This window comes from Corapipo altera, unplaced genomic scaffold (genome assembly GCF_003945725.1).
Source record: "Corapipo altera isolate COAL_440 unplaced genomic scaffold, ASM394572v1 54, whole genome shotgun sequence".
In the NCBI taxonomy this organism is placed as follows: Eukaryota; Metazoa; Chordata; class Aves; order Passeriformes; family Pipridae; genus Corapipo; species Corapipo altera.
In genome coordinates this window covers 3,980,702-4,003,470 of record NW_020884902.1, presented here as the reverse complement: position 1 = coordinate 4,003,470, position 22,769 = coordinate 3,980,702, and the positions used below count along the sequence as shown (strand labels likewise).

The window sequence follows — 22,769 nt, the reverse complement described above, 5'->3', positions numbered from 1 at the left end:
AACTTCTGAATGGACCTTTGGAGACTCAAACAGTATAAATTTGTGACTTGAAACCTTGCTATGAAATATGTCAGTTTTTCTCTCCTTATACTGAATTGTAAAGATTTTTTCAGAATGAAGTGAATAATTATTTTTCATCTTATAAAATTAAGTGTTATTGTTTGTATTTGTACGGTATTTGCAGTTTAAAATATATAATTCTGAAGTTGCCAGTATATTGCTACTTTATTCTTCTAGGCCCTATTAAACCATGGAAATCTGCTGCAGAGTTCCTTTAAAAGCCACAGTAGTAGCATAAATAGTCCTCAGAGAAGGGTCTGTGCTGCATACAGCATCCTAAACTTCAGGAGTAAATGTCTTGTTAAAGAAATATGCTTAGCCTATTCTTCTAATATTTTGCAAATGTCAGTTTGGTAAAATACCAGCTTTTTGTAGGAGCTAATTGAAGTGTTGTTTGTAGTCTCCTGTTGTAGTTCGATCTCAAGGACAGCAGCAACAAGAAAAGAAACAATTTGACCTCCTCAGTGACCTTGGCTCAGATATCTTTGCTGCTGCTCCTCCTCAGTCAACTGCTACAGCAAATTTTGCTAATTTTGCACACTTCAACAGTCACACAGGTAGGTGTTGAGACCAGTGTATCCCTTTTAAATGTATAAAATGTAGTTTTAATTTTGATGACTTTAGTCTTAACTTTATGAGGTGTATGTAATCGCTGTACCTTAATGTTGTGTTGCTCAAGATTTAGTCTTTATAAAGAAAGGTTGAAGAGACAAAGAATGACAATTCTGCTTTTTGAAGTGGGAGTTGCTATAGCTATTTTCTAGGATATGTATGATTAGACTGTTTCTGCCTACTACTAAGCTTCAAATTCTTTGAGGGAGAGAGTGAGAGGATGAGTAACAAAATGTCAGGAGAAGCTGATATTAGACCTTCAATTTTCTTTCTGAAAATTATTAGGAAGAGCATTTGTGGAAAGCAAGCAGATATAGAGACTTTAAAGGAGTTCAGATGCATTGATAATATCTGCCAATTTGTCAGAAGAAAAAACAAAAGCTTCCTCAATTTAGTGACCTCCTCTTTTGTGTGTATGTCTTTTTGAAAACTGAGTACTACCCATGTGGACAGCATTCTATAGTTTCAGGAAGAATAAACAAGCCTTGAGCATGTGTATTGACTGAGGAGGCCTTGAATTCTTAGAGAATGACTTCAGTAAAATATATTGAGCCCTCAGGGTTTTTTCAGCCACAGATCTAGAGCCATAGAAGTCTGTCCTAAAGAAAAAGTTGGTTCTGTGGTCACTGAAGTTTGTTGTTGCTAACTTGCATTGTAATTGTGGGAAAGTACCTTTGCCTGCCTGGTCTGAAAGGGCTTTTCATCTAGTTTTTCTGAGAAAAACTGTGATGCTGCTAAGCCACCAAGAAAAAAAGATATTTCTTGTAAATCAGTCCTGAAACTGAGACAAATGAAGAGAAAGTGGGATGGAGGGGACCTGAGATTCACACCTGAGGAACTGAGCAAAATACCAAGGATTTATGAGTTAGCTTCCAAAACCAAACATTGTGGAATAATTGGTTGAATTCAGTAACACTGCAACAGCAGTTTTTATTCTGTGTATTTTGTAAAGTCCTTAAAATAGATTTCATATTAATCATCTTTTTGGAGGTACATTTAACTGGGAGAACTTGTGCTGACTGGCCAGTGTTGTACAGTGTTAGTGAATCTGCTGCAGATAGTTAATTCTTTCTAATATCTTCTTCTTTCTAAACTTGTTGCTGAATGATTATTTATATACACTTACTTATTCTTTGTAGGTTTTTAGGATATGAAAATTCCATTAAAACAGTATTTCAATACTGTCTTCCAAATCTAGGTAAATTCTCTGCTGGGTAATTTTTAAAAGGATAAAAAGCTGTATGAATGCTCCAGAATACATATAATCTTAGGAGTCTGTTAATTTCTGGTTGAAAGAAGTGCTGAAAATCAAAATTGAGAGGAATATTCAGCTGTACTGACTAGTTTTCTCTTTCAATAACTAACCATTATGGTCTTGCCTATGACTTCTTTCCATAAGTTTTAGAATCCAAAACAGTTTCAGGGCTAGTAAATCAGTTTCTTGAAGACAGAAACCTGATTCTGAGCATGCAGTAGCTGAATGTGCATTGCAGACCTGTTACCTGAAGGTGTTTCCTGACTTGCCTGGATAAAGTGATCTAAGACTTGTTCTGTGTGCAATAACTACAGCAGGGTGGTGTTAATGAAATAAATAACAAAGTGTTACAGACTCTTCCCTTTGGATCACAAGGGGGGTTGATCAGTCTGCCAACTTTGGCAAAAATGAGTTATGAGTTTGAAATGCTCATTAAGGAGTTGTATAAACGTGTAATTTTTGTTAGTAATTTGCACACTGCAGCAGAGGATGGGAGAACTTGCACTTAGTCTAGCACTACTTTCTTGAAGTTTATGGTCTGGTGTTCTTGTTTTAGGCTTGGTTTTAGCTATGCCTACAGTGGATGGGCTTTTCTTTTTCTCTTTATGTACACTATGGTTAACCAAGGAAATCACTGAAGAGCACCAGCAAACTTAAGATCTTTCAGTATAAGTTACTATTTCTGCTATTAAAGCAGAATTGAGTGCAGCAGCTGATAGGAAAATATGAACAAACTTGTGCTGTAATCTGTAAAGTGTAGGTGTAAATACTGAAAATTATGCAGGAACTGCAACTTTCGATATGTTTGTTCTCAAAGTTTTTTAATGTACTGAGCTGGCTCAGGACACTGTTTCTTGAAGGGCAAACATGCTGCCCTTATTACTATCTGTATTTTACAAAATTCCACATTTTCTGCAAAATGATGAGATTTTGAAGATGGTACAGAACTGTTTGTACTTTAGAGACTGGTAATAGGAACAAGGATCAAATTCTGTAGATTTTCTATAAACTAATCAAAGACTTGCATAAAAGATTTTAGAAAGGCATAGTGACACAGCACAACTCTGCCACAGGTAACAACGGGAGAAGAGACTTTATCTAGAAGAAACAAAATAGTAAAACAGTTATTTTATAGAGAATTATTTTCAACTTGAGATATATGTGGACTTTTAGGGGTTTTTTTTGTTTGTTTTGCAGTGTTTCATGGGTTATTGTACACTAGGTAGTGCAAACTTCACAGAAGAAACTGTGCAAAGATTGTAGGGGCAGCTGGCATTGCCATGACTGGTGCTGTCATACTTGAGCTGGCTTTGGTAGTGCCTTGTTGATTTGCAGTCTCAACAGCAGTTGTAAATCCACACCAATTTGCAGTCCACTGCAGTTCCTTAACTTAGTTAGAATTGTTCTTAGGTTTTTACATGGAGAACTGAACTTTGGAATTGCCAGTGTACATATTGTCCAGGTACAGGAAAGTAGGAGTCTTCCTGGATCTTTACCTTTGTGCCACATTTACTTAGGTTTAAACTTTACTGCATAAAAGAAAGCAAGATTAACATCTGAATACACTGCTGAAGTCTTTACAGCTCTACTGCTTGAATATGGGCCCATTTGCAGTCATACTTTGTGTCAGCTGATGCAGTAAAATTGAGTATCCTGTAATATACTCCAGTTTTTAATCTAGACCTAAAAGATATTTCATTTAAGGTTCCTGACATAATATTCTGTTTGTGTGAGTGATTAAAAGCAATACTTTTGCCATAATTCTGAGTGACATTTTTGTGCTTATTTGGTCAACTAAACATCAGTCTCTCAGTATCTATCCAATTCAGGATGAAAGCATCACTTTCATTTTAAAGCAAGTTGCAATTGAATTCTTAATTCCTCTTAAAAAGCTACTGGTTTGAAAACCAAAACAACTCAAACTATGGAATTAGGAGTTGGAGTCTGCAAAATGCTGTTTGAACCAATACAGATAATATAATAATAGAAGTAATTTTGCATGTTTGTGCCAAGTTTTTCTCCTTGCACACTTGAAAGTGAAAATAACTTTTCCAAGATCTTGCTTTCTCTTTGATACTTTTTTTTTTTTCCTTGTCCACTCTCATGCAGTGGTGGTTTGACCTTGCCTGGCTGTTCACTCCTCCCCCTCGGGAGGATGGGGGGGATAAAATATGAAAAAGCTGATGAGTCAAGAGAAAGTTACTGTCATGGGCAAAACAGACTTGACTTCGGGAAGATTAACTTGGTTTATTGACAATTAATAATAAAGTAGGATAGTAAAAAATAACAAAGCCAAAACCACCTTTGCCCATTCTTTTTAGGCTTATTTCCACTTCTTACTGTTTTAGCTCCTTCTCCTGAGGGGGATGGGGAATGGGACTTGCAGTTAGTTCATAATATTTCATCTCTGTCACTGCTTCTTCCTCCTGCTGTTCCTCTGCTCCATTATGGGGTCCCTCCCCTGCAGTGAGATATGGTCTCAGACCTCTTTCAATGTGAGCCCCTTCCATGGGTTTCAGTTCTTCAAGGACTGTTCCAGCATAGGTCCTTTCCATGGGATACAGTCCTTCAGGCAGGGTCACAGCCTCTGCCAGGAGCCTCCTCCAGCAGGGGCTTTTCAGAGGCTCCAGCTCCTTCCAGTGCTCCCTGCCTGCCCTAGTGTGGGATTCTCCCCAGGCTGCATGTGGATGTTACACTGTGTTCCTCGGTGGGCTGCAGAGGGGACAGCCCTCTTCACTATGGTCTTCTCCATGGGCCCCAGGAGAACCTTTTCCAGTGCCTTGAGCATGTCCTTCCTTCCCTCTTAGCTGACCTTGCTGTCTGCAGTGTTTTCTCTTGCATTTTTCTCCCTCCTCTCTCTCACAGCTGCTGCACAGTGGTTTTTAACCTTTCTTAGACACATCACCACGGAGGTGCCTCCAGCATTGCTGATGGGCTCAGTTTTGAGCAGCAGCAGGACAGTTCTGGAGCCAGCTGAAGCTCAGAAATGGGGGCAGCTTCTGGTCCCTTCTCCCAGGGGCCACTCCTGCCACTCCCTGCTACCAAAACTGTGCCCTGTAAACCTAATGCACATGCACAGTTTTTATTAAAAGTGGCATCAAGTCCAGTCAAACCTCACCCTCTCTCCCGTGAAGGGAAATGCTTATGTTTTGTGTATATTAGCAGCAGTGTGGAATGCAGCAGTTTTTATTAGAATGTCCTTTTAGTTTATAAATCTGTAGTACAGATTCTTTTTTAATAGAAATTTTTTATTAGCACTATCTGAGTACTAGGTAATGGTACTTAAGCAGTAATTCTTTTTGTATATACTTAATCTGCAAAATCCTTCCAGAATAAACAAATTCTGATCTAAAAATGTAATGTATTGCCATCTGTTATTCCAGAAGGTGTTTTGTGGGCTTTCTTTACATAGTAACTCAAGTTACCTATATAAAGAGGTTTGGTTTGCATTTCATGAAAAAGATTTTTTTCCCTTCTTGCTTGTAATAGAGTTTAAGGGTTTCTGTGGAGCTGATCAGTTAGACATACAATTCCTGTTGACTCTATAGATGCTTGAATGTCCAGCTATTTGAAATTAGATTAGTGTTAACTTTTATTTTCTCCTATAGTATGGCACGAAAGGAAGGCGAAAACTGAAATTCTGTTTGAAATTTCCTTGGATTTTATTTTGTGGATACACACTATGAATGCTATCTTCTTGACATTGGTATTGATTTTCCATATTTCTGTACTCTGATTTAGTTTTTTTTAAAGACTGAATTTTTCAGTTAGATGAATTTATAAAGCTAGACAAGACTTTTAAAGTGGTGCCAAAATTAATTCAGCTAAGGAAGCAGCACTTTGTATATGAAGAATTTGAATTGTCCGTAGGTTACAAGAATAACTTCTAATTTTTGTCTGTTTAGCCCACAGATCCTAGTTTTGGAAACTAGCATTTAGAATGACACCTGTTTGGGGTCCACATGTATATATCTGGTATTCTGTACTTTATGGCTGTTTTTCCCTGAGCAGCCACCACTGCAAACACTCTAGAGTTAAGCTGAAGTGGACTTCATCAGGTTGTGAGTAGCAGGATGTGTGAGGAGGACAGAAGTAGCATTAACTGGTACAGCTCTGTGAAGGCGATTTGGGAAAGCTTGTTCAGAGACAACTTTGAATTGTAGAATAACCTGTATAATTTTTTTCATGTAAAAGGCAAGTGCATGGTAGGACATAACCCTTGGAGGCTGTCATGACCATGAGTTCAGTTAATACATCTGTTTTTGTGTTGCTTTCCCATATCCATTAACATGTTTTGTTCCTTTGCGATTTACAGCGCAGAACTCTGCAAATGCAGGTTTTGCAAACTTTGATGCATTTGGACAGTCTAGTGGCTCGAGTAATTTTGGAGGTTTCCCCACAGCAAGTCAGTCTCCTTTTCAGCCCCAAAATACAGGTAGAACTCCTAGCACTTTTGATTAATACTTAATTGAATTAATCCTTACCTTTATGTTGGAAGGTATTGAAGTTGAGTTTTTCTTGCATCTGCCTGCTTTAATGCAATCAAGCCATCTGAAGCTCTGGGGAAACTCAAAATGAATTCCTTCTGTTTGGTGTTGATTTTTTTTTTCCCCCTAATGCTACTCATAAGTCTGATTTATGGCACTATGTGTTTGTTAGCTCTACACCTGAAATAACTGTGAAAAGAGTAAACCATACTGCTTTTGAGTATTGAATTGACTCTTCTGTTTCAGTAGACACAAAAGCACATCACAGTACCAAAAAAAGTGTGTGACTCTGCGTATGTATAGCATATGCACACACTGCAGTATCTTTGACTTCATGTGTAGAGCCTAATGCTAAGATTTATTTTGCTTTCCTTTAATTTGATCATGCTTTAGGACTTCTGCTTGAGCTTACACTTGCTGTTTGTCTAGATCTTTGGCTGACTGACTTTCTTTTCCTTTTTTTTTTTTTTTTTTGAGTGTGGTGTTGTTTTAAACTTTTTTTTCAAATTTTCTTTCTCCCTTCTTATGTTAACTTTAACCCACACACAATTTCTGGCTGTCCAGCGTTCAGAACGCTTTCATCTAGCTGCAGTTTTGGTGAATTTACTTCAGCTTTTCCTCTCCAGGCTGTACACAGTAAGTTCCACGCAGTGGAAAACTCAGCTTGCTTCATTTTATGCCATTGTAGTATAGCACTTCCATTCCTGCTGTTGCATATGTTGTAACTTGTTGATTATGCTATTAGAAAGTCATGTTCTGTAGTATGAGTGCAATCATCAACCAACTGTTATAAAACATGACACACTTAATGGAACAGCTCAACATAAATTTAAGTACGTGACCTGCCTAGATTAAATTGTCTGGACATTGAAGAGATGGAAGCTCATGGTTTCATACTTACTCTGAAGTTCAGTTGTGTGGATCCATATCAGATTTCTAAAATTGATTTATGTATCTCTGACATCAGTGGAGACTTGGTATAAAAGAGCTTTGTGTGTCTTCCCCATCCCCTCTTTCCTGATTGGATGTGGTCTAAAGCTCTGGAGAACAGAGAACCAAAGTATCTAAACCTTGGCATGAAACCATACTACTCTTAGACTTCTAGGCACTTTTTTGCTTAGGATAATGACTGACATTTGAAATGGTTAAGCATTGAACCATTAAGTAAATGCAAATGGTAGCTATTCCTTAGCCACATATGGCAGGAAAATGGAGCTTCTGGATTTTGAATATTAAATATTGAGAAAAACACTTGCTTTTCTAGTAAAACATTGTTGAAATTACTTTTTAACAGCTAAGAAACAGCACATGGTTTTCAGGATCAAATTATGACTCTGATTTAAGCTGTTGAAGTTTGGGGCTTTTGTCCCTGATCTGCAGACCAAAAAATATATTAGAAAATATTTTTTTTTCTGATGACCCAATAAACTTTGAAGGAAATGGGAAAGAGTCTTCAGTGTGTGGGATGGGGTGGGGAAACGTTGCCTCACGAAACCACGAAGGGAGGGTTAATGTGCCATCAGCTACAGGTGGAGAAACTTTCCCTAATTTTGGAGTATTGACCATGTTTAACTTAATTTGTTACAGGTGGAAGTGCTGGATCAGTGAATGCTAACTTTGCTCACTTTGATAACTTCCCCAAATCCTCCAGTGCCGATTTTGGAGCCTTCAATGCTTCTCAGAGCAACGCCACAGCAACTGCAGCCAGTAAAGCTGCAGTGAATAAGCTGAACCTCCAGTCAGCTGACAAATACGCAGCTCTTGCTAATTTAGATAACATCTTCAGTGCAGGGCAAGGTATTAAGCTTCATTCTTTGACATGCTTATTCTATAGGTGTATAGTTACCATGAGGATGACTGTGCTTGTCAAAATAGTCACTGTATTTCAAAATGCCCTTTCTCTAAGTGATCGGTAGAATTTCGTGTGAATGTACCCTTGAAGTGTAAGATGTGAGTTTTAAGACTGACATCTTTCCAAAAGGATGTTATCATGACTGCTTTTTAGAAATCTATTTCCCATCAAGATGAAGAATTCTAAATTGAAATATCTAAATAATCATTACTGCAATAATGAAAACCCCACCAAAAATATATTTGTACTAAAACCTATAGTGAAGGCTCTTGAATGGAGAGCTGCAGTTGTTGCAGAGAGCTGCCAGAGGACCTTTCCTGCCTCTCTGCCACAAAAAGATTGGGCTTTAGTTTTGTATAAAATAATAGCAGTGATACTTGAATTTAGTTTATTTTAAGTTAAAGAGAAGAAGCTAGTTATTCTACTACTCAAATGTAGTTCTTCTCAAATGGTGGAATTTGTGATGTAGAGCTTTGTTCTGAAATAGATTATTTGAGGGTATGTGTTTGGTTAAATTTCCTTGTTCAAGATGATGGATTATTTTCCTAGGGAAAGCAGAGGCTCTTTGGAGCTGCAGAATATCTGTAGAAGCATGACATTTTGCAAACAGCTGCTAGTGGCTTGTTAAACACTTTTTACCGTGTGCCCTAGTGCACATTTAATTTTTAAGTCTGAAAGCGTCCGTAGACTTTCATTTAGTTCTGTCAGCAGGACAGAAAGTGAAACCGTCTTCATTCCTTTGAATCTGGTTGGTTTCTTTCTAGGTGGGAGTGAGCAAGGAAGTGGTTTCAGCACAGTGGTGTCGGCGTCAGCAGGTCCCGCGTTGTCAGCCCCAAATCAGTCAAGTGCATCTTCAGACAAGTACGCGGCTCTGGCAGAGCTGGACAGTGTGTTCAGCTCCACTGCCACCTCCAGTAACGCCTACACTTCCACCAGTAACGTCAGCAGGTACTCGGGGGGGGAGCTGCTCCATTTCTACCTTGACTTCAGCAATGTGCAGAAAAGTAGCCTGAAGTTTCACAGATCTGTTTTTCTTACCTGAGTGGGGAAATGTTGAATGAGTTTAGAGGTACTACTGGAACTGAATCCTTTGTTTTAAATAATAGCAGTACTGATTGGTAGGATATTATAAAACAAAATTGAGAATACTGTCAGCAGGGTGTTCTTTGCACTTTTCTAGTCATTACAGGCTAAACCTGTTAGATGGTAGCACTTTCCTGTACAGAATACTTGCATGCATATTCAAAATTATCTCTGGAAAAAAAAAATCAGATATTTTTAATGTAAGTGGTGCCACCCACTTCCTTTTGAGGTCATTGAAGTAAGAAAAACGAAACCCCTGTTAGCTGTTTGGTATTGCAGATGCTTCTGCTTTGCAACCTTTATACTCAATATTCCTTCTGCTGCTGTTGATGGAGATGACTTTTCACTGCTCAGCAGTAGTGAGAGTTTTTGGCCTTGACACTGGGGGCTGAGTTCCTGGCATCAGTGAGGTGTATTGCGATCTGCAAACTGCACAGAAGCATTCATCCCCTTTCTTCTACATGCCACCAATAATTGTAAATTGTATTTAATTGTTAAACAAGCAATTCTGACTTTACTGAAGGAATCGTATAAATTGCTTTCCAGCAATGCTTTTGGAACAGTACCTGTGGCTGCTACTGCACAGACACAGCCTGCATCTTCGAGTGTGCCTGCTCCATTTGGAGGTATTTAAATGTTACTGACACCCTTTGTGGACTGTAAGCAACCAACCTGCTAATTTTTAGTTGATAGTGCTATACTTTGACACTACTAATACTGAAGTTACTAAAGGATACCAGAAAAGTACTGCTGTTAAAACACTTAATTTGAAATGCATTTCATTATAAATGCCTAATATTTCGTATAGTTTTAGATATTTACGTATCTTTGTATAAAAGCTGTATAAACTTGATGTGAGTCAAATTGGCTGATGGTCTTTAAAAGACTTATTTAATAAAATTTTTTTAATCTTTCAGCAACACCTTCCACAAATCCATTTGTAGCTGCCCCTGTTGCCCCAGTGGCACCTTCAACAAATCCATTCCAGACCAATAGCCGAGGAGCAACAGGTTAGAAAAAAAACTATTAGGTGTTTGAGAAACTTTCTTTCAAGAATTGCCATGATTTTTTTTCTTGTAACTGTGTAATTTGTTTCTTAATCATTTTCTGTATTTCTGTCTCTAGTATATTTGACATGTTGTGTCTTTATTGTGTCGAGGCTCAATTCTAGGATTTCAGATGGTGACCATGAAAAATGTTAAAGTGATGTGTTTGAGCTCTGCCTGTTTGTAGTTTGTGTATTACCAGTTGGGTACCTTCCAAGACTATAACCTTGGCTTTGAAGCATGCTTTATAGCAGGTTACCCTGAAATTAGGCATCTTGAAAGCCCTGCAGCTAGCATGGTAAACACCTTTTTAAAATTATTTCAAAGTGCTGAAAGCTCTCAAAACCAAAGAGCTGGAGCTGGAACCAGGAAAGACAAGGCTCTTGGGCTGGTAACTCCTCACCAGTCCGCTTACTCAGTACATTGGTGTTCTCTTTTGTAAAGCATATCTTTAATCTTTACACTCATTTATTATATTAATTTTCTGGGAGAGGATTTTGTAGAATTCTAATTCCATAGGCAAAGCTAAGTCACTTTTTAAAACAGCGAACTTGTACTTACTTCTTTAAAACATTGAACTTGGATTTAGATGGCTGCTAGGTTATTCTATTCTTCTCCAGAGTCACTGCTAAATTTTGACACTTTTATCTATTAGATGGACTTCTAGAGATTAAAACTGCTGATGTGTGCATTTTGACATTGAGTTGTGGTTTACTCAGTGATTTAGGTAGGCTGAATTAAACTGATCAGGCTGAGTTAAAACTGAATTGATAAATTCATGTTCTCTACTAAAATTCTGGTTTTAGTCCCTTTTGGGATATTATATGGCTAAACTTGTTCAGATATCTAATGCCCAAAATATCTTTCCCCTTACTTTAATCTCGTTCCTAACTGTGCTATTTTGGATCATCATTAGGAATTTGTAGCCTCTTTAGATAAATTTCTTTGAAAATGGCAACTCTATCCTTCCATCTTTTAAACTGCTGTCCTTGGCTGGCTGAGGTTCCAACCCTTTGGCAGCTGTCCTGATGTTATGACCTAGGTGACAAAGATAATGGCTATAAGGAGGTGTGAAGTGTTAACTTGTAGCTTGTCCTTTTATGTTTTCTTGCTGCATGAACTTTGCTATTTATTACATGGGAGATCTGTTTCGTAGTGTTTATTCCTAATTTTTTTTTAGCTTAATCTATTGCTGGTATGGATGAATTGTTTGGTACCTATACATGTATTTATCTATATATTTATAACTAAGAAATGACTGTTCAAGAGTGTATAAATGATTTGACATTGTCTGGTCTCTTTGTGGCTTCCATAAGGCCTCTCGGGAGCAATGCACTCTCACATATTTCCTCAGGCTCATTTTGGTAGGTGGCCACATTTGGTATCAAGTTTCTTGTGGCTAATTGTTCTTGCCTGTAAAAGCTTATTGATAGCTATCTGGTTCTCTGCACAAAGAATTTTGGAAGACTTTGTTTTTTAAAAGGGAGTGGGTGTGGGTATTTGGCAACTGGGCAAAGGAACAGAAGAGCATACCTGAGACAACCTCTTGAGAAACCAGAACAAAACCATTATTGATATCCTCCATGATCACAGTATAATGCTAAAGAGTAACTCTTGAAGTTTCTACCAACAACAGTTTGATGCCTTTTGGGATATCCCAAGTCACTGCTCCTTTTGTTGTGCTTTTGTTTGCTGTTTTTAGCAAGTTTACCTGTTGAGTAGCTCCTCTGCTCACTGTAACTTGAGAACAGTGTTAGTACATCAGTTTTGTGTGCACTTTGTCAACAGTTTATGTATGTAAAATGTCTTGCCCTTGAATATTTTTGGGGTAATTTTTTCGACTGATAATTAAACTATATTCGTTAAATTAATTTTATTAACTTTTTAAAACAGTTGAGCTTGCATAAAATCTAACTCGTAACATTTCAAAAGAGAAGTCCTGTCTAACTAGCATGGAATACCTGGTGTCTGTGTTTGTACCAAAAATCCTTCTATACCACTTCTCCTTTCAAGAATAACTCCCAAAAGACTGAATAATGGTTTTGTTATTACACTTTTGCACCTATTGTGCTCCTGTTTATTTGCTGAAGGGACACGGAAATGCCTATGAGCTGCATGTTATTTACTTGAAATGTTCAGCAGAGAATCAGATGAAAAGTTTTGGGTTTATTTGTTGTTTTAAGTCCTACCTCAACAGTAAGAGGGTTTGCAGTAGGAACTTTGTGTGCAAATAATGTGCATGGTGAGAATTTCCTTTAACGTGCCATTAAGGATGGGATGAAGAAAGGGGGATGCATGTATCCCTTTGATTTGTTTTTGTTATTGATTTGTAACCTACTGTAGTGCAACTTGAAGTAGGAAGATGCTTTCATGCTTTCCTCAGAAGGAGAAAAAGAGTGGCTTGGGCTGCCTGAATGTGCTTGATTTTGGTGTGTACAGACTTCTACCAGAAAAACTCTGGGGGAAGTATATGATAACATAGAGAACAAAAAATAATTTCCTCTTCAGACAGTATATCTGAATGTGCTGGATCTAGTAAATTTTAAATGACTCCATTAATTTTTAAAGTGTAAAAGTAAATTATGCACCCAGTTGGTGGTGATCCAAGTGAGCAAATCAGTTCAGTGGCTGTAGAAGTTGAACCGACCTTTGTTCGGTTAGGAGACTTTTAACATGGCATTATAGTAATTTGTTTCATGGCAAAAGTGGTTTCTTACAAATAATTGAATGTTATTTTTTTTGCCTATCAGCAGCAACATTTGGTACTGCATCCATGAGCATGCCTGCAGGATTTGGAACTCCTGCTTCCTACAGTCTTCCTACTAGTTATAGTGGCAACTTCCAGCAGCCCACGTTCCCAACCCAGGCAGCTTTCCCTCAACAGACTACTTTTGCTCAGCAGCCAAATGGTAGGTCTGCATGTTTTAGATAATCTTGTCTACATCGGAAACATAAAGAAAATGATCTGTCTATAAGTTGGCAATAATGGGTGCATATTTATTTCTTCATGAACTTGGTAGTAACGTTGATGAGGGGTTCCCACACTTTTTTGACTCTGTAGCTGAGCTTTCTAACTTGGCTGTGTGCACTTGTGCAATGACAAAACTGAAATTTTAGTAAATTTTACTGGAATTGTAAGTATTCCCAGGCTTAAAGGGTTTTTAGGTAAGAAGGGCTTTTTTGGAGTGTCTGCAACACATTGTTACTTTCTCTAACTTCATAGAACACAGGCAAGAGAAAACTGGAAAGTATTTTCTCCCTAAATTTATGTGGTACAACAACATTGAAAAACGTGTATATGCAGAAATTGGAAATGGATTAGTTACGAACAGTTGAAAACAACCAAAGCTCAGTCACCATTTTTTAGGTTTATGTTTGTGATAATGTTTAAGTAGGATCAGTCCTGCTGATTCTGCAGTTCAGGCTTCCACTTACATTTGAGTGGGAGCTGCACCAAAGAACTCTTGAAAGATTGTTTACTAGTATTAATATTTTTCACTTATCTTTCCAAGGAGCAGGTTTTGCTGCATTTGGGCAAGCAAAGCCTGTAGTAACTCCTTTTGGACAAGTTGCAGCTGTTGGAGTATCTAGTAACCCTTTTATGGTAAGTGAGTTGTTGCATGGTATTAATAACTTCTGTATGTCCAAAGAAGCATAATCTGTAACAGTTAATTTAGAGATACACAAAGATATTGGGGTTTTCTTCACTTCAAGTAAAGAGAAGCAGCGTGTGACTCTGCTAACTGCAATTCAGTGTTATGATGACGTGGCATCTGCTCAAATCAAAACAGAGGTACTTGGATACTTTGTTCTTACAGTAATGTAATTTCAGAGAAGCACCAAAATATAGACTGCAATATAAACCAGAAATATTTCCCAGTAGGTTATTTTCTTTTTTATATATTCTGCATTTATGATTTACAATATGGAAAAAAAGTCTTAAATATTTGGCTTATTTTTGTTCTGTCCTTTTCCCCCAGGCTGGTGCACCAACAGGACAATTTCCAACGGGAAGCTCATCAACCAATCCTTTCTTATAGCCTTATAGACACTTTACCCAAAAGAACTCTTATGTGGTCACATAACATCTCTGCGCCTCTTGCACTGTTGTCTTGTTTCACTGATATTAGCTTTAAACACAAAAGAAGTCTTTAAGAAGTAAAAATAAAAGCCTGCATTGTGTACCTTTAAAAAATTTTAAAAAGGAAAAAAAAAAACCCAACACAAACAAAATGAGAAAACCAACCCCCCACCAGGTAATAACGTGCAAAACAGAGGGCTGTGGTAACATCCTTGAACCTGTGAACTGGCAGGTAAAAAGTAGCGGTATCATGTATATTAAAATTGGCTAATAAGTTATTGCAGATACCACATTCATTATGCTGCAGTACTGTACATATTTTTCTTAGAAAATAGCTATTTGTGCATATCAGTATTTGTAACTTTAACACATTGTTATGTGAAAAATGTTACTGGGGAATAGATCAGCCACTTTAAGGTGCTGTTGTATCTCTTGGAATGAATGAGCTGCATCATTTTAACCGTTGGTATTGGAAGTCATGAAGTTAAATTGAAGGTTTGTTCATTTCTCAAAACGTTTTCCTTTCCTAAGAGCTATTCTATTTATACATGCCTAAATCTCTAATGTTAGAGGGATACCTGTCTGCATAATAAAGCTGATCATGTTTTGCTACAGTTTGCAGGTGAAAAAATAAATATTAGAAAAAACAATTGTGTAGCATTATTTCTGTGCAGTAACATCTATTGGATGAAAATGTGCATCCTGCAAGTCTTGTACACAGATGAGGTATCCAGAGAATGAGTTAAGCTTAAAATTTTTACCTGCCTCACTTGGAAATGTTTCTTTGTATCCTGCGATGAAGTTTGCTGTTCTAGCTCAAGTGAAGTGACCTATCAAACAGGAGAGTGTTAGATGAGCTTGGGTTATTTGGGTAGAATATCTGTAGTGAAGGACACTGAAGCAATGCAGAGGGTAGTCACTCAAGAAAGGGTTTGCTGCAGAAGACACCTGATTATGGGTAACTAGTTGTGATGAGAACAGAATGTGTGACAGCAGGACAAGGTACCACAGATGTAATAGCACTTTTTATTAAAAACTGATCTATATTAGTAAAAGCTCCTCTGGAATATTAAATTTGTCATTTTTAAATTTACAGGAATGTTTCCTGCCTTACTAGAATGGAATTTGTAGAGGGGGTAAAAATGTCTGACTTGTCTAGTCTGTAATAGTAATAAGGCTTGAGAAAATGTAATTGTATCAGAGTAGTTGGTGTTTTAAACACAGAAATAATTTGGCTTAACTTCAAGCGTAATACTGGAACTAAGCAAATAATATAAATATATCATGAATACATAAACTGCAAGCTTAAAGGTTTTGGACCAGCTGGAGAAAAAATTTTACAGCTTTCAGAATAACAGGAATAAATAATGTGAGGTTGAATTTTTTTTTTTGTTGGCTTTTTTTTTTTTTTGAAAAAGGGTATATAAGCCCATTTGAGATAACCATGACAATTCCTGAAGGTAAGACATTCCACTTTTAATTTACTGCCTGAATGTTAGATTTATTTATTTCTAGGACATCTGAAAGGCTTGACCTCTGATTGTAAAATCATTTAATGTAATGCTTTTGACTTCTGTTGCCTGCCTACCTGGGCAGGAATTTCTATTTTCTTTTTTTTTTTTTTTTAAACTTTGGAGATCCCAAGCAAGGACAGGCAGCTCACACAACAAGCTGCCTATAGTAGTTTTTCTTAACTTAGTGTCTGGATTTGTCCTGTTGTCATATTTAAAGTTAAAATAGACTTGAGGGCGGTTTTTTCCTTCTGATGAAGACTGCTGGGCAGAGTATGGTGTATAGCTTAATTCCCAAGATTCTCTGGGAAATTCACTAAACAAATCCCCCAAAATTGAGGGTTTCCAGGGTGTTAGTGATGCCCTTGCTCTCAGCACTGTATTTTATCACAGTATAAACAGCTGTAGTTCTTTCCTGTTGTCAACCTTAGCTGTTTTGGGATAGTAACAGGTAAGTGCAGTAGAGTGGGGAACTGCAAGGGCTTGTGATACACTTAAATATGCTCAGTGCAGGGAACTGGACCAAATCAACCAAAGGTCCTGAAAACAAGACAAATGGTGTTGTGAAAGGGGAACAATCCTGTGCCTGCTTCACCTCAATTGGTATAAATGAGGCTTTGGGCAAGGGCTGATGAGATCAGCATCTATTGAAATTGTCCTTATCCAAATGAAGCTGATTCTTGCTGATACCAAAATTGATTTAAGTATGCAAGGCATGTAGTTTTAGAATGTACTGCAGAAGTAGTGGAATACCTTAGTTTTCATAACTAGGTTAAATGCAGATAAAAGGTTGGCAACCTCCACTATACACAACCACATCTGTTTAGTCTGTGTTCAGTAATTTTGCATTTTCCAAACTCCAGACAAGCAACTGAAGATCGTGTGTTGTTTTGAGTCTTCTGTATGTTGAGCAGAAACTGCCACTGTAGCTGTTTTGTTGATTAGGTTTTAAAAATAGCCATATTTACTAAATGAATGTGATTATAAATTTATCTTGGAAGTCTCTGCAGTTGTTCACACCATTGCTCATGCATAGTTGCCAGAAAGCTGTATTCATGCTTTAGCATCAAAGAACTTCACTCGATAACTTCAGCCCTCTTATACAGAAATCAATATGGAGACCTCCTAGATCAGTACTTCAGTCCTAAAATGTCAGCTGTTACGGGTGTAAGAAGGTGCTACAGTTGTAGGAGTGGATACGTCTTGTTCTGAAAGGCAGATGTGATGTCCAGGTACTGCAGTTGAATGGTATTTAATGGCTGCAAACATCCAAATACCATGTTGAAACAAATGCTAAAGCAAAAAATTAATTTGGAAAGCACCAGATTTAGTTGGAATTCCTGAAAGAAAGCTATATGATGCAAGTATTCTGCCCTCTTGAAGGGAAAACTTACTGGGACATGAAAATGAGCTCAAGTAGTTTTTCAAAAGTATTCTGAAAGGAATTGATGATTTTTACTTTTTTTTTTTGTGAGATGAAGTGGGTCGGTTAATTCTAAGTCTTGACGAATCTCTAAGTTGTGGTAAAGGAATACAGTGGAATTTACTGCTGTCTGATACAGTTGACGAGAAAGTGGACAGTTGGAAGCACATTCCCTATTTAGCTTTAGTTATATTTAAACTTTGTCATGTTATTTAAGACTGTTCTGTATAGCAACTGAAGTGTCTCCCTGTGGTTTAAAAATAAGTTAGTTTAGGAGGCTCTATGCTTCCAAAGATGTGTGTGTGTGGGTCATGGCAGTTGTTGGATATAATTATTGCATATGCTTATCAAGGCAGACACTCAAAGGGAAGGTCAGGGTGTTGTGTTCATGCTCCTTCAACAAACTCACGGTAGAGCTGTCATTGCATCAGTAGCAGTTGATCTGTATATAATGACATATTTTTCCTTACAGTGCTGTCACTTCACATTTCTGAGGAGTGCATTGTCTGTGTGGAATCTGAAATGCCTGCATTTGACATTGGGAAAGTGACAGTATTGCTATACTAAATCACGTGGTAGTAATCCAACATTTGAGTAGCATCTTTTGGGGAAAAAAATTGTTTATTGCTATTTGTTAACTTGTTTTAAAAATCTGTGTCACAACTTCCAGTTGAAAAAGTGTTAAGTATCCTTTGTGGCAATCTTTCCAACAGATATCTTGCTGCCGGGGCAACTGTTGCTTTATATTCCCTAGGAATGTCCAAAGTCCAAATTGCCTTTAATTGAAATACTCAGTAGAAGTGAAATTTCAGAGGTTCTGTAAGTTCTTCTGGTGTGAAGTTCAGGCACCTGCCTGTAGTTGCTGTTCTTGCAGAGCATTAATCAAAGTTCGGGTGTCGATCACTAACTTTGAGTTAAACTACTGATGAAAAAAACAGGCAAAATGCATTGCTGCTGACAAAGCTGTCTGTGCTGTAGGCTCGTTAACAACCTGCTTCAGCCTGCACCAGTTTTGCTTGATGGAACATTATATATCTCCTGATTTGTTGTTCAGGTGATGGAGCCTTCTGCACTGTTGCTTGTAACCGTTCTTGTCTCTGTTGTTAATGACCTGTGCTTTCACCAGCTGCACTGGTATTGCTGCATTTGATGGAGATAATGGTGTATGTGCTTCTGATGAGGAAAATTCCAGCTATGACTGCAAAGTAGCTGCCATAAATGAGAAACTGGGAAATGGAGGTGGGAAAGAAGGAGGAGAGAGTCAAAAACTGCTTTTGCTATTAGATAATAAGAGGTGTCCCTCCACTGCTGCCCTCCCCTGTCACCCATGCCCAAAATGATCCCATTTGAAAGGACTCGAAGTCTGACTGCTTGATTACATACTGTAGGAAGTTTGAGGTTGTAAAAGGGGGAAAGAATATTCTGTAATGTGCTTGCCTTCCCTACCTCAGTAAGGGAGGATAACAGTCCTGCACTTGTGTCTCTTCTCTGCAAAGATGAAAGCTAGAGACTTGGACCTCATTTGGGACATAAGTATCAACTTTAAGTTTAGAAACTTAGTGGGGAATTAGGTTAATTTTCAGAATTAGAGTAAATTTTATGGTACATCCACTGGAACTGCCTTACTTAGAATTACCCTAATAATAGACCCATTGATTGCTTTTTGGTTTGGTTCCTGCTTCTAGTTAGGATATTTTGACAATAAATTTGTGAATAGTAAGCCTTTAATTGCAAAAATACTCTGAGTAATAGGTGGTGGTCTTTCCTCTCTGTTCTATGAAAATATTCTCAAAATTATAGCAGAAAAGCAAAATTGAGAGGACTGGAGAACAAGTTGTAGTAGCTTATAGCAGTTCACTTGAAATGAACTTTTTTTTCCGACTAACTGGCCTAAGCTCGCACATTACCTGGTATCTTCACAAAGCCTAGTCTTGGAGCAGAACCCACTTTCTGAGAAGAGTAGGGGGACTGAGAGCAGTCATGTAGCTTACCTGAGTGCTGATATCCAGTCCCAGACCTCTTGAATCTACTACAATAACAGTTAAAATTGTTTGAATCACCAGTGCAACAAAGGTGTTGAAGCCAAACATCAAAGCATAACGCTCCATGCTCAGGTTGACAGCAATCTGAAACCTGCCAATGAATGCACAGGTTGGCCAAACTATGGAGAGCAAGGACGTGTGCACTTTAATGTGCACAGTGGACTCTTCAAAGGACAGTCACTTCAGTCTTAGCTATTAAGCTTTAACAACTTCAATTTGGCAGAAATTCCTTGGTTTTTTTGGCTTTGTGACTTTTGTGCATCCTACTTACCTTTTACTTGAGTGGATATTTTTGTTGAATACTGGTATATATTTATTTGATCATGTATAGAACACTTGTACATAGATCATTGAACAACCAAATGCAGAAGCTACCTTGTTCTGACAGGAACTGTATTATTGTAGTGGTTAGGTCATAATTTTAAGCATAGTTTTGCACAGACTAGAAATAATGTATGCTGCTGTCATAACCTAGTTAAAATTTATTTCTAGGGAAACTTCCAGTAAAATTTTGATAAATGTAAAGGTTTGATACAGATTTGAATCAATTTAATTAGAACAGTTGTGTATTGTACTTACGTTGCTACTGTTATAAGGAGCATATAGCAAGCCTTAAATGCAAGGTAACCAGCGTAACATGCCCAGATGTTCCCAGTGAAGTACATGAGAAACAGAGAACCAGCATCCATTGCAGAGAAAATTCCCAAGACCAATTCTCCAGAGAGATCCCAGTTCACTTTGACGTATCCAACTGCCATGGATGTTACTGAACCTAAAAATTGAAAAGTACTGATTTAAAACTCTGAAACATTATTATCCTTGAGAGCCATTGTATAACTGTGTAGCTGGATCATACCAGGAGCTCTTCAGTCTGTTACAGTCACAGTGGGCTCCGATAATGGTGTAGTTTATATTTCCTGTTAGTGGCGTGGGAGTCTTCCGTTTGTTTGGGTGTTTTCCTCCTTGCTTACAGACCCTTCACTGACTGAAGTGCTCTGGGAAAGTGCCTCATGCCCAAGGCTGGAGGCAGCAGCACACAATCTATTGTTGTTTCTTGCATTTTTTGACAACTGAGCAAAGAGAAGAACAATCTCACCAAGCATTTTCTGCCAAAATAGGTATAATGAGTTCTCTTACTTCGTGTAAAGATCTTTATGAAATGAAAATCTGTTGTAGTTCACGTTTGCTTTTTCTGAAAGTGTCTTTTCAGTTTCTGGTGAAAAATCTTGTGAACTGCATTTGCCTTATTGACCATCACATGTAACAAAACCCTGACTTGAGTGCATCACAGTGTAGCAAACTCCATGTTTTCAGGCAGGCTAGCAGATTGGACTTTGTTTGCTGGTTGTATATGCTCTTCATCAGAATTCCTTAGGCTACAGCAAACCAACCCCTTTGGTCCATCCCTGCTGCAAGCAGAGATTTCCAGTACTGTGAGTGCCTTCTGTAGTCTGAAATAGTGTCAAGTGTCAGAGAGTGTAAAAGCAAGAAAGTCCTTGGGAACACTACTCAGAACAGTAGTCTGAGTAGTTCAGTAAACCAGATTTTCATGCTGATTGCAGGGAGGAAAAGTAAACTGACAATTCCTTGTGGAAATGTGGGACGAGGTTCTTGGAATGAAGGGGGAGACAGATGTGTAAATGAGACCTCAAAAAGGAAGCTCCATTGGTACTGCACAGTCATGTAAAAGAAGTTTCACTTTGGCCATAGCCTTCTGTTCTGTGGCCAAAGAAAAATGTCATTGGGATGGACCAAGGAACTAATGAGAGATGGATGGAGATCACCTGGCCCTGCTAAAAACTGAGTCAGCTAAAGCAAGCTGCTCAGGATGCTGTCTAGGTTTTCAATATGTCCAAGGATGGAGAGTCCACACCTCTGGTCAACCTGTTGCTGTTTTAAATCACCCTTACAATAAAAATGTTCTTATATGTTTTAGTGGAACTTTGAGTCACAGAATATGCAGAGTTGGAAGGAAGCCACAAGGATCATCGAGTCCAAGTCCTGACCCTCCACAGGACCATCCCATCCCCAGGAGTCACACCATGTGCTTGAGAGTATCATCCAGATGCTTCCTGAACTCTTGTCAGGCTTGATGCTGTGAACCACTGCCCTGGGGAGCCTGTTCAGTGCCCAACCACCCTCTGGGTGAAGAACTTCTTTCTAATATCCAACTTAAACCTCTCTTGACACAACTCCTGTCACTGGTCACCACAGAGATCAGTGCCTGCCCCTCCTCTTCCCCTCAGGAGGAAGTTGTAACTGCAGTGAGGTCTCCCCTCAGTCTCCTCCAGGCTGAACAGACCAAGTGCCCTCAGCTGCTCCTCACACGGCTTCCCCTCAAAGCCCTTCACTATCTCCATTGCTCTCCTTTGGACACTCTCTAAGAACTTAATGTCTTTCTGATATTGTGGCACCAAAATCTGCCACAATATTTAAGGTGAGGCCACCACAGAGCAGAATGGGACAATCCCCTCCCTCAGCTGGCTGGTGCTGCTTTGCCTGATGCCCCCCCCCCGGACACGATTGGCCCTCCTGTGCTGGATTTTGTGCCCCTTGCTTTTTGTCCTGTCACTGGGCACCACTGGGAAGAGCCTGGCTCCATCCTCTTTGCTGTTCCCCTTCAAGTCTTTGTGCACATTAATGAAATCCCTTGTTTTCATAAGGCTAAATAATTACAGTGCTCTCAGTCTCTCCTTGTGTATCATATCCAGAGGCAAACTTGCTGATTAGGATATAGATGCAGCACAGAATATTTGCTGAGGAGCACTTGGCCTGAAATGATCTTTAATCCACTGTCTAAATAGACCATTTAGAACAGTGTGTCTGTTAGTGTGTTCTTTTAATTCCTAAACTTGCCAGTTTAAGGTGTATTTGAGGGAGGTATATGCAAGGTTAGTTGCACAGAGTTTCAAAGTGCTTGGGGTTAAATTCACAGTCTAAACAGAGCTGTGAACTTAAACTCTTAAAACACTTAGGTGGAATAAGGTTCCCCTAGAAAGGAAAAGCTTTTATATATATATGTATGTATGTATAATTTGTGAAAAGCCCACTGATAAAAGTTAATAGAAAAAAAACATGCTTTGCACACTATTTGGGTGTTATATGTCAGGCTGTTGCTGTTGACCCTGGTCCTCATATGAGATGGAGAGGCACCAAAGGCATGCCGAAGAATGCATCAGTGCAGGGTGGGTTACTTATTTACTAATTATCTTTTACTTACCTAAAAAAGTTGCTAGTGCTTCGACAGCTCCATTGTACACTGCAGAGCTGTGAGAGGGGGCTTGGAAGTCCCACAGCACTTGGACATAATTCAGGAC

General features: G+C 38.4%; 2 protein-coding genes and 1 long non-coding RNA gene across 12 annotated transcripts in view; 1 reads left to right on the top strand and 2 right to left on the bottom strand.

The window, feature by feature from the left end:
- Window positions 1-15,126, top strand: part of AGFG1 (ArfGAP with FG repeats 1) — a 35,996-nt gene extending 20,870 nt beyond the window's left edge. For 2 of the 10 annotated variants that reach the window (XM_027650534.1, XM_027650542.1), the window contains exons 5-15: window positions 461-617; window positions 6,243-6,362; window positions 6,979-7,050; window positions 8,002-8,211; window positions 9,031-9,214; window positions 9,896-9,975; window positions 10,267-10,359; window positions 11,712-11,759; window positions 13,146-13,304; window positions 13,908-13,999; window positions 14,376-15,126. In XM_027650534.1, the coding sequence (XP_027506335.1) occupies window positions 461-617; window positions 6,243-6,362; window positions 6,979-7,050; window positions 8,002-8,211; window positions 9,031-9,214; window positions 9,896-9,975; window positions 10,267-10,359; window positions 11,712-11,759; window positions 13,146-13,304; window positions 13,908-13,999; window positions 14,376-14,435 (1,275 nt within the window). In that variant the 3' untranslated portion in view covers window positions 14,436-15,126. The remainder of the gene's footprint in view (window positions 1-460; window positions 618-6,242; window positions 6,363-6,978; window positions 7,051-8,001; window positions 8,212-9,030; window positions 9,215-9,895; window positions 9,976-10,266; window positions 10,360-11,711; window positions 11,760-13,145; window positions 13,305-13,907; window positions 14,000-14,375) is intronic. The other 8 variants (XM_027650535.1, XM_027650537.1, XM_027650536.1 and 5 more) reach the window with 8 other exon arrangements.
- Window positions 15,127-15,873: 747 nt separating this feature from the next.
- On the bottom strand, window positions 15,874-17,881 carry LOC113950580. Its single transcript, XR_003528781.1, has 2 exons — window positions 16,511-17,881; window positions 15,874-16,049 (listed from the first exon to the last, which is right to left on the bottom strand). It is a non-coding gene; the product is annotated as an uncharacterized LOC113950580 (long non-coding RNA).
- Window positions 17,882-18,150: 269 nt separating this feature from the next.
- The window catches only part of LOC113950543 (thiamine transporter 2-like), an 8,035-nt gene continuing 3,416 nt past the window's right edge, over window positions 18,151-22,769 (bottom strand). The window contains exons 3-6 of the mRNA XM_027650461.1: window positions 22,673-22,769; window positions 20,032-20,224; window positions 19,402-19,543; window positions 18,151-18,636 (exon numbers count right to left, since the gene is read on the bottom strand). Coding sequence (XP_027506262.1) covers window positions 18,514-18,636; window positions 19,402-19,543; window positions 20,032-20,224; window positions 22,673-22,769 — 555 coding nt within the window. The 3' untranslated portion in view covers window positions 18,151-18,513. The remainder of the gene's footprint in view (window positions 18,637-19,401; window positions 19,544-20,031; window positions 20,225-22,672) is intronic.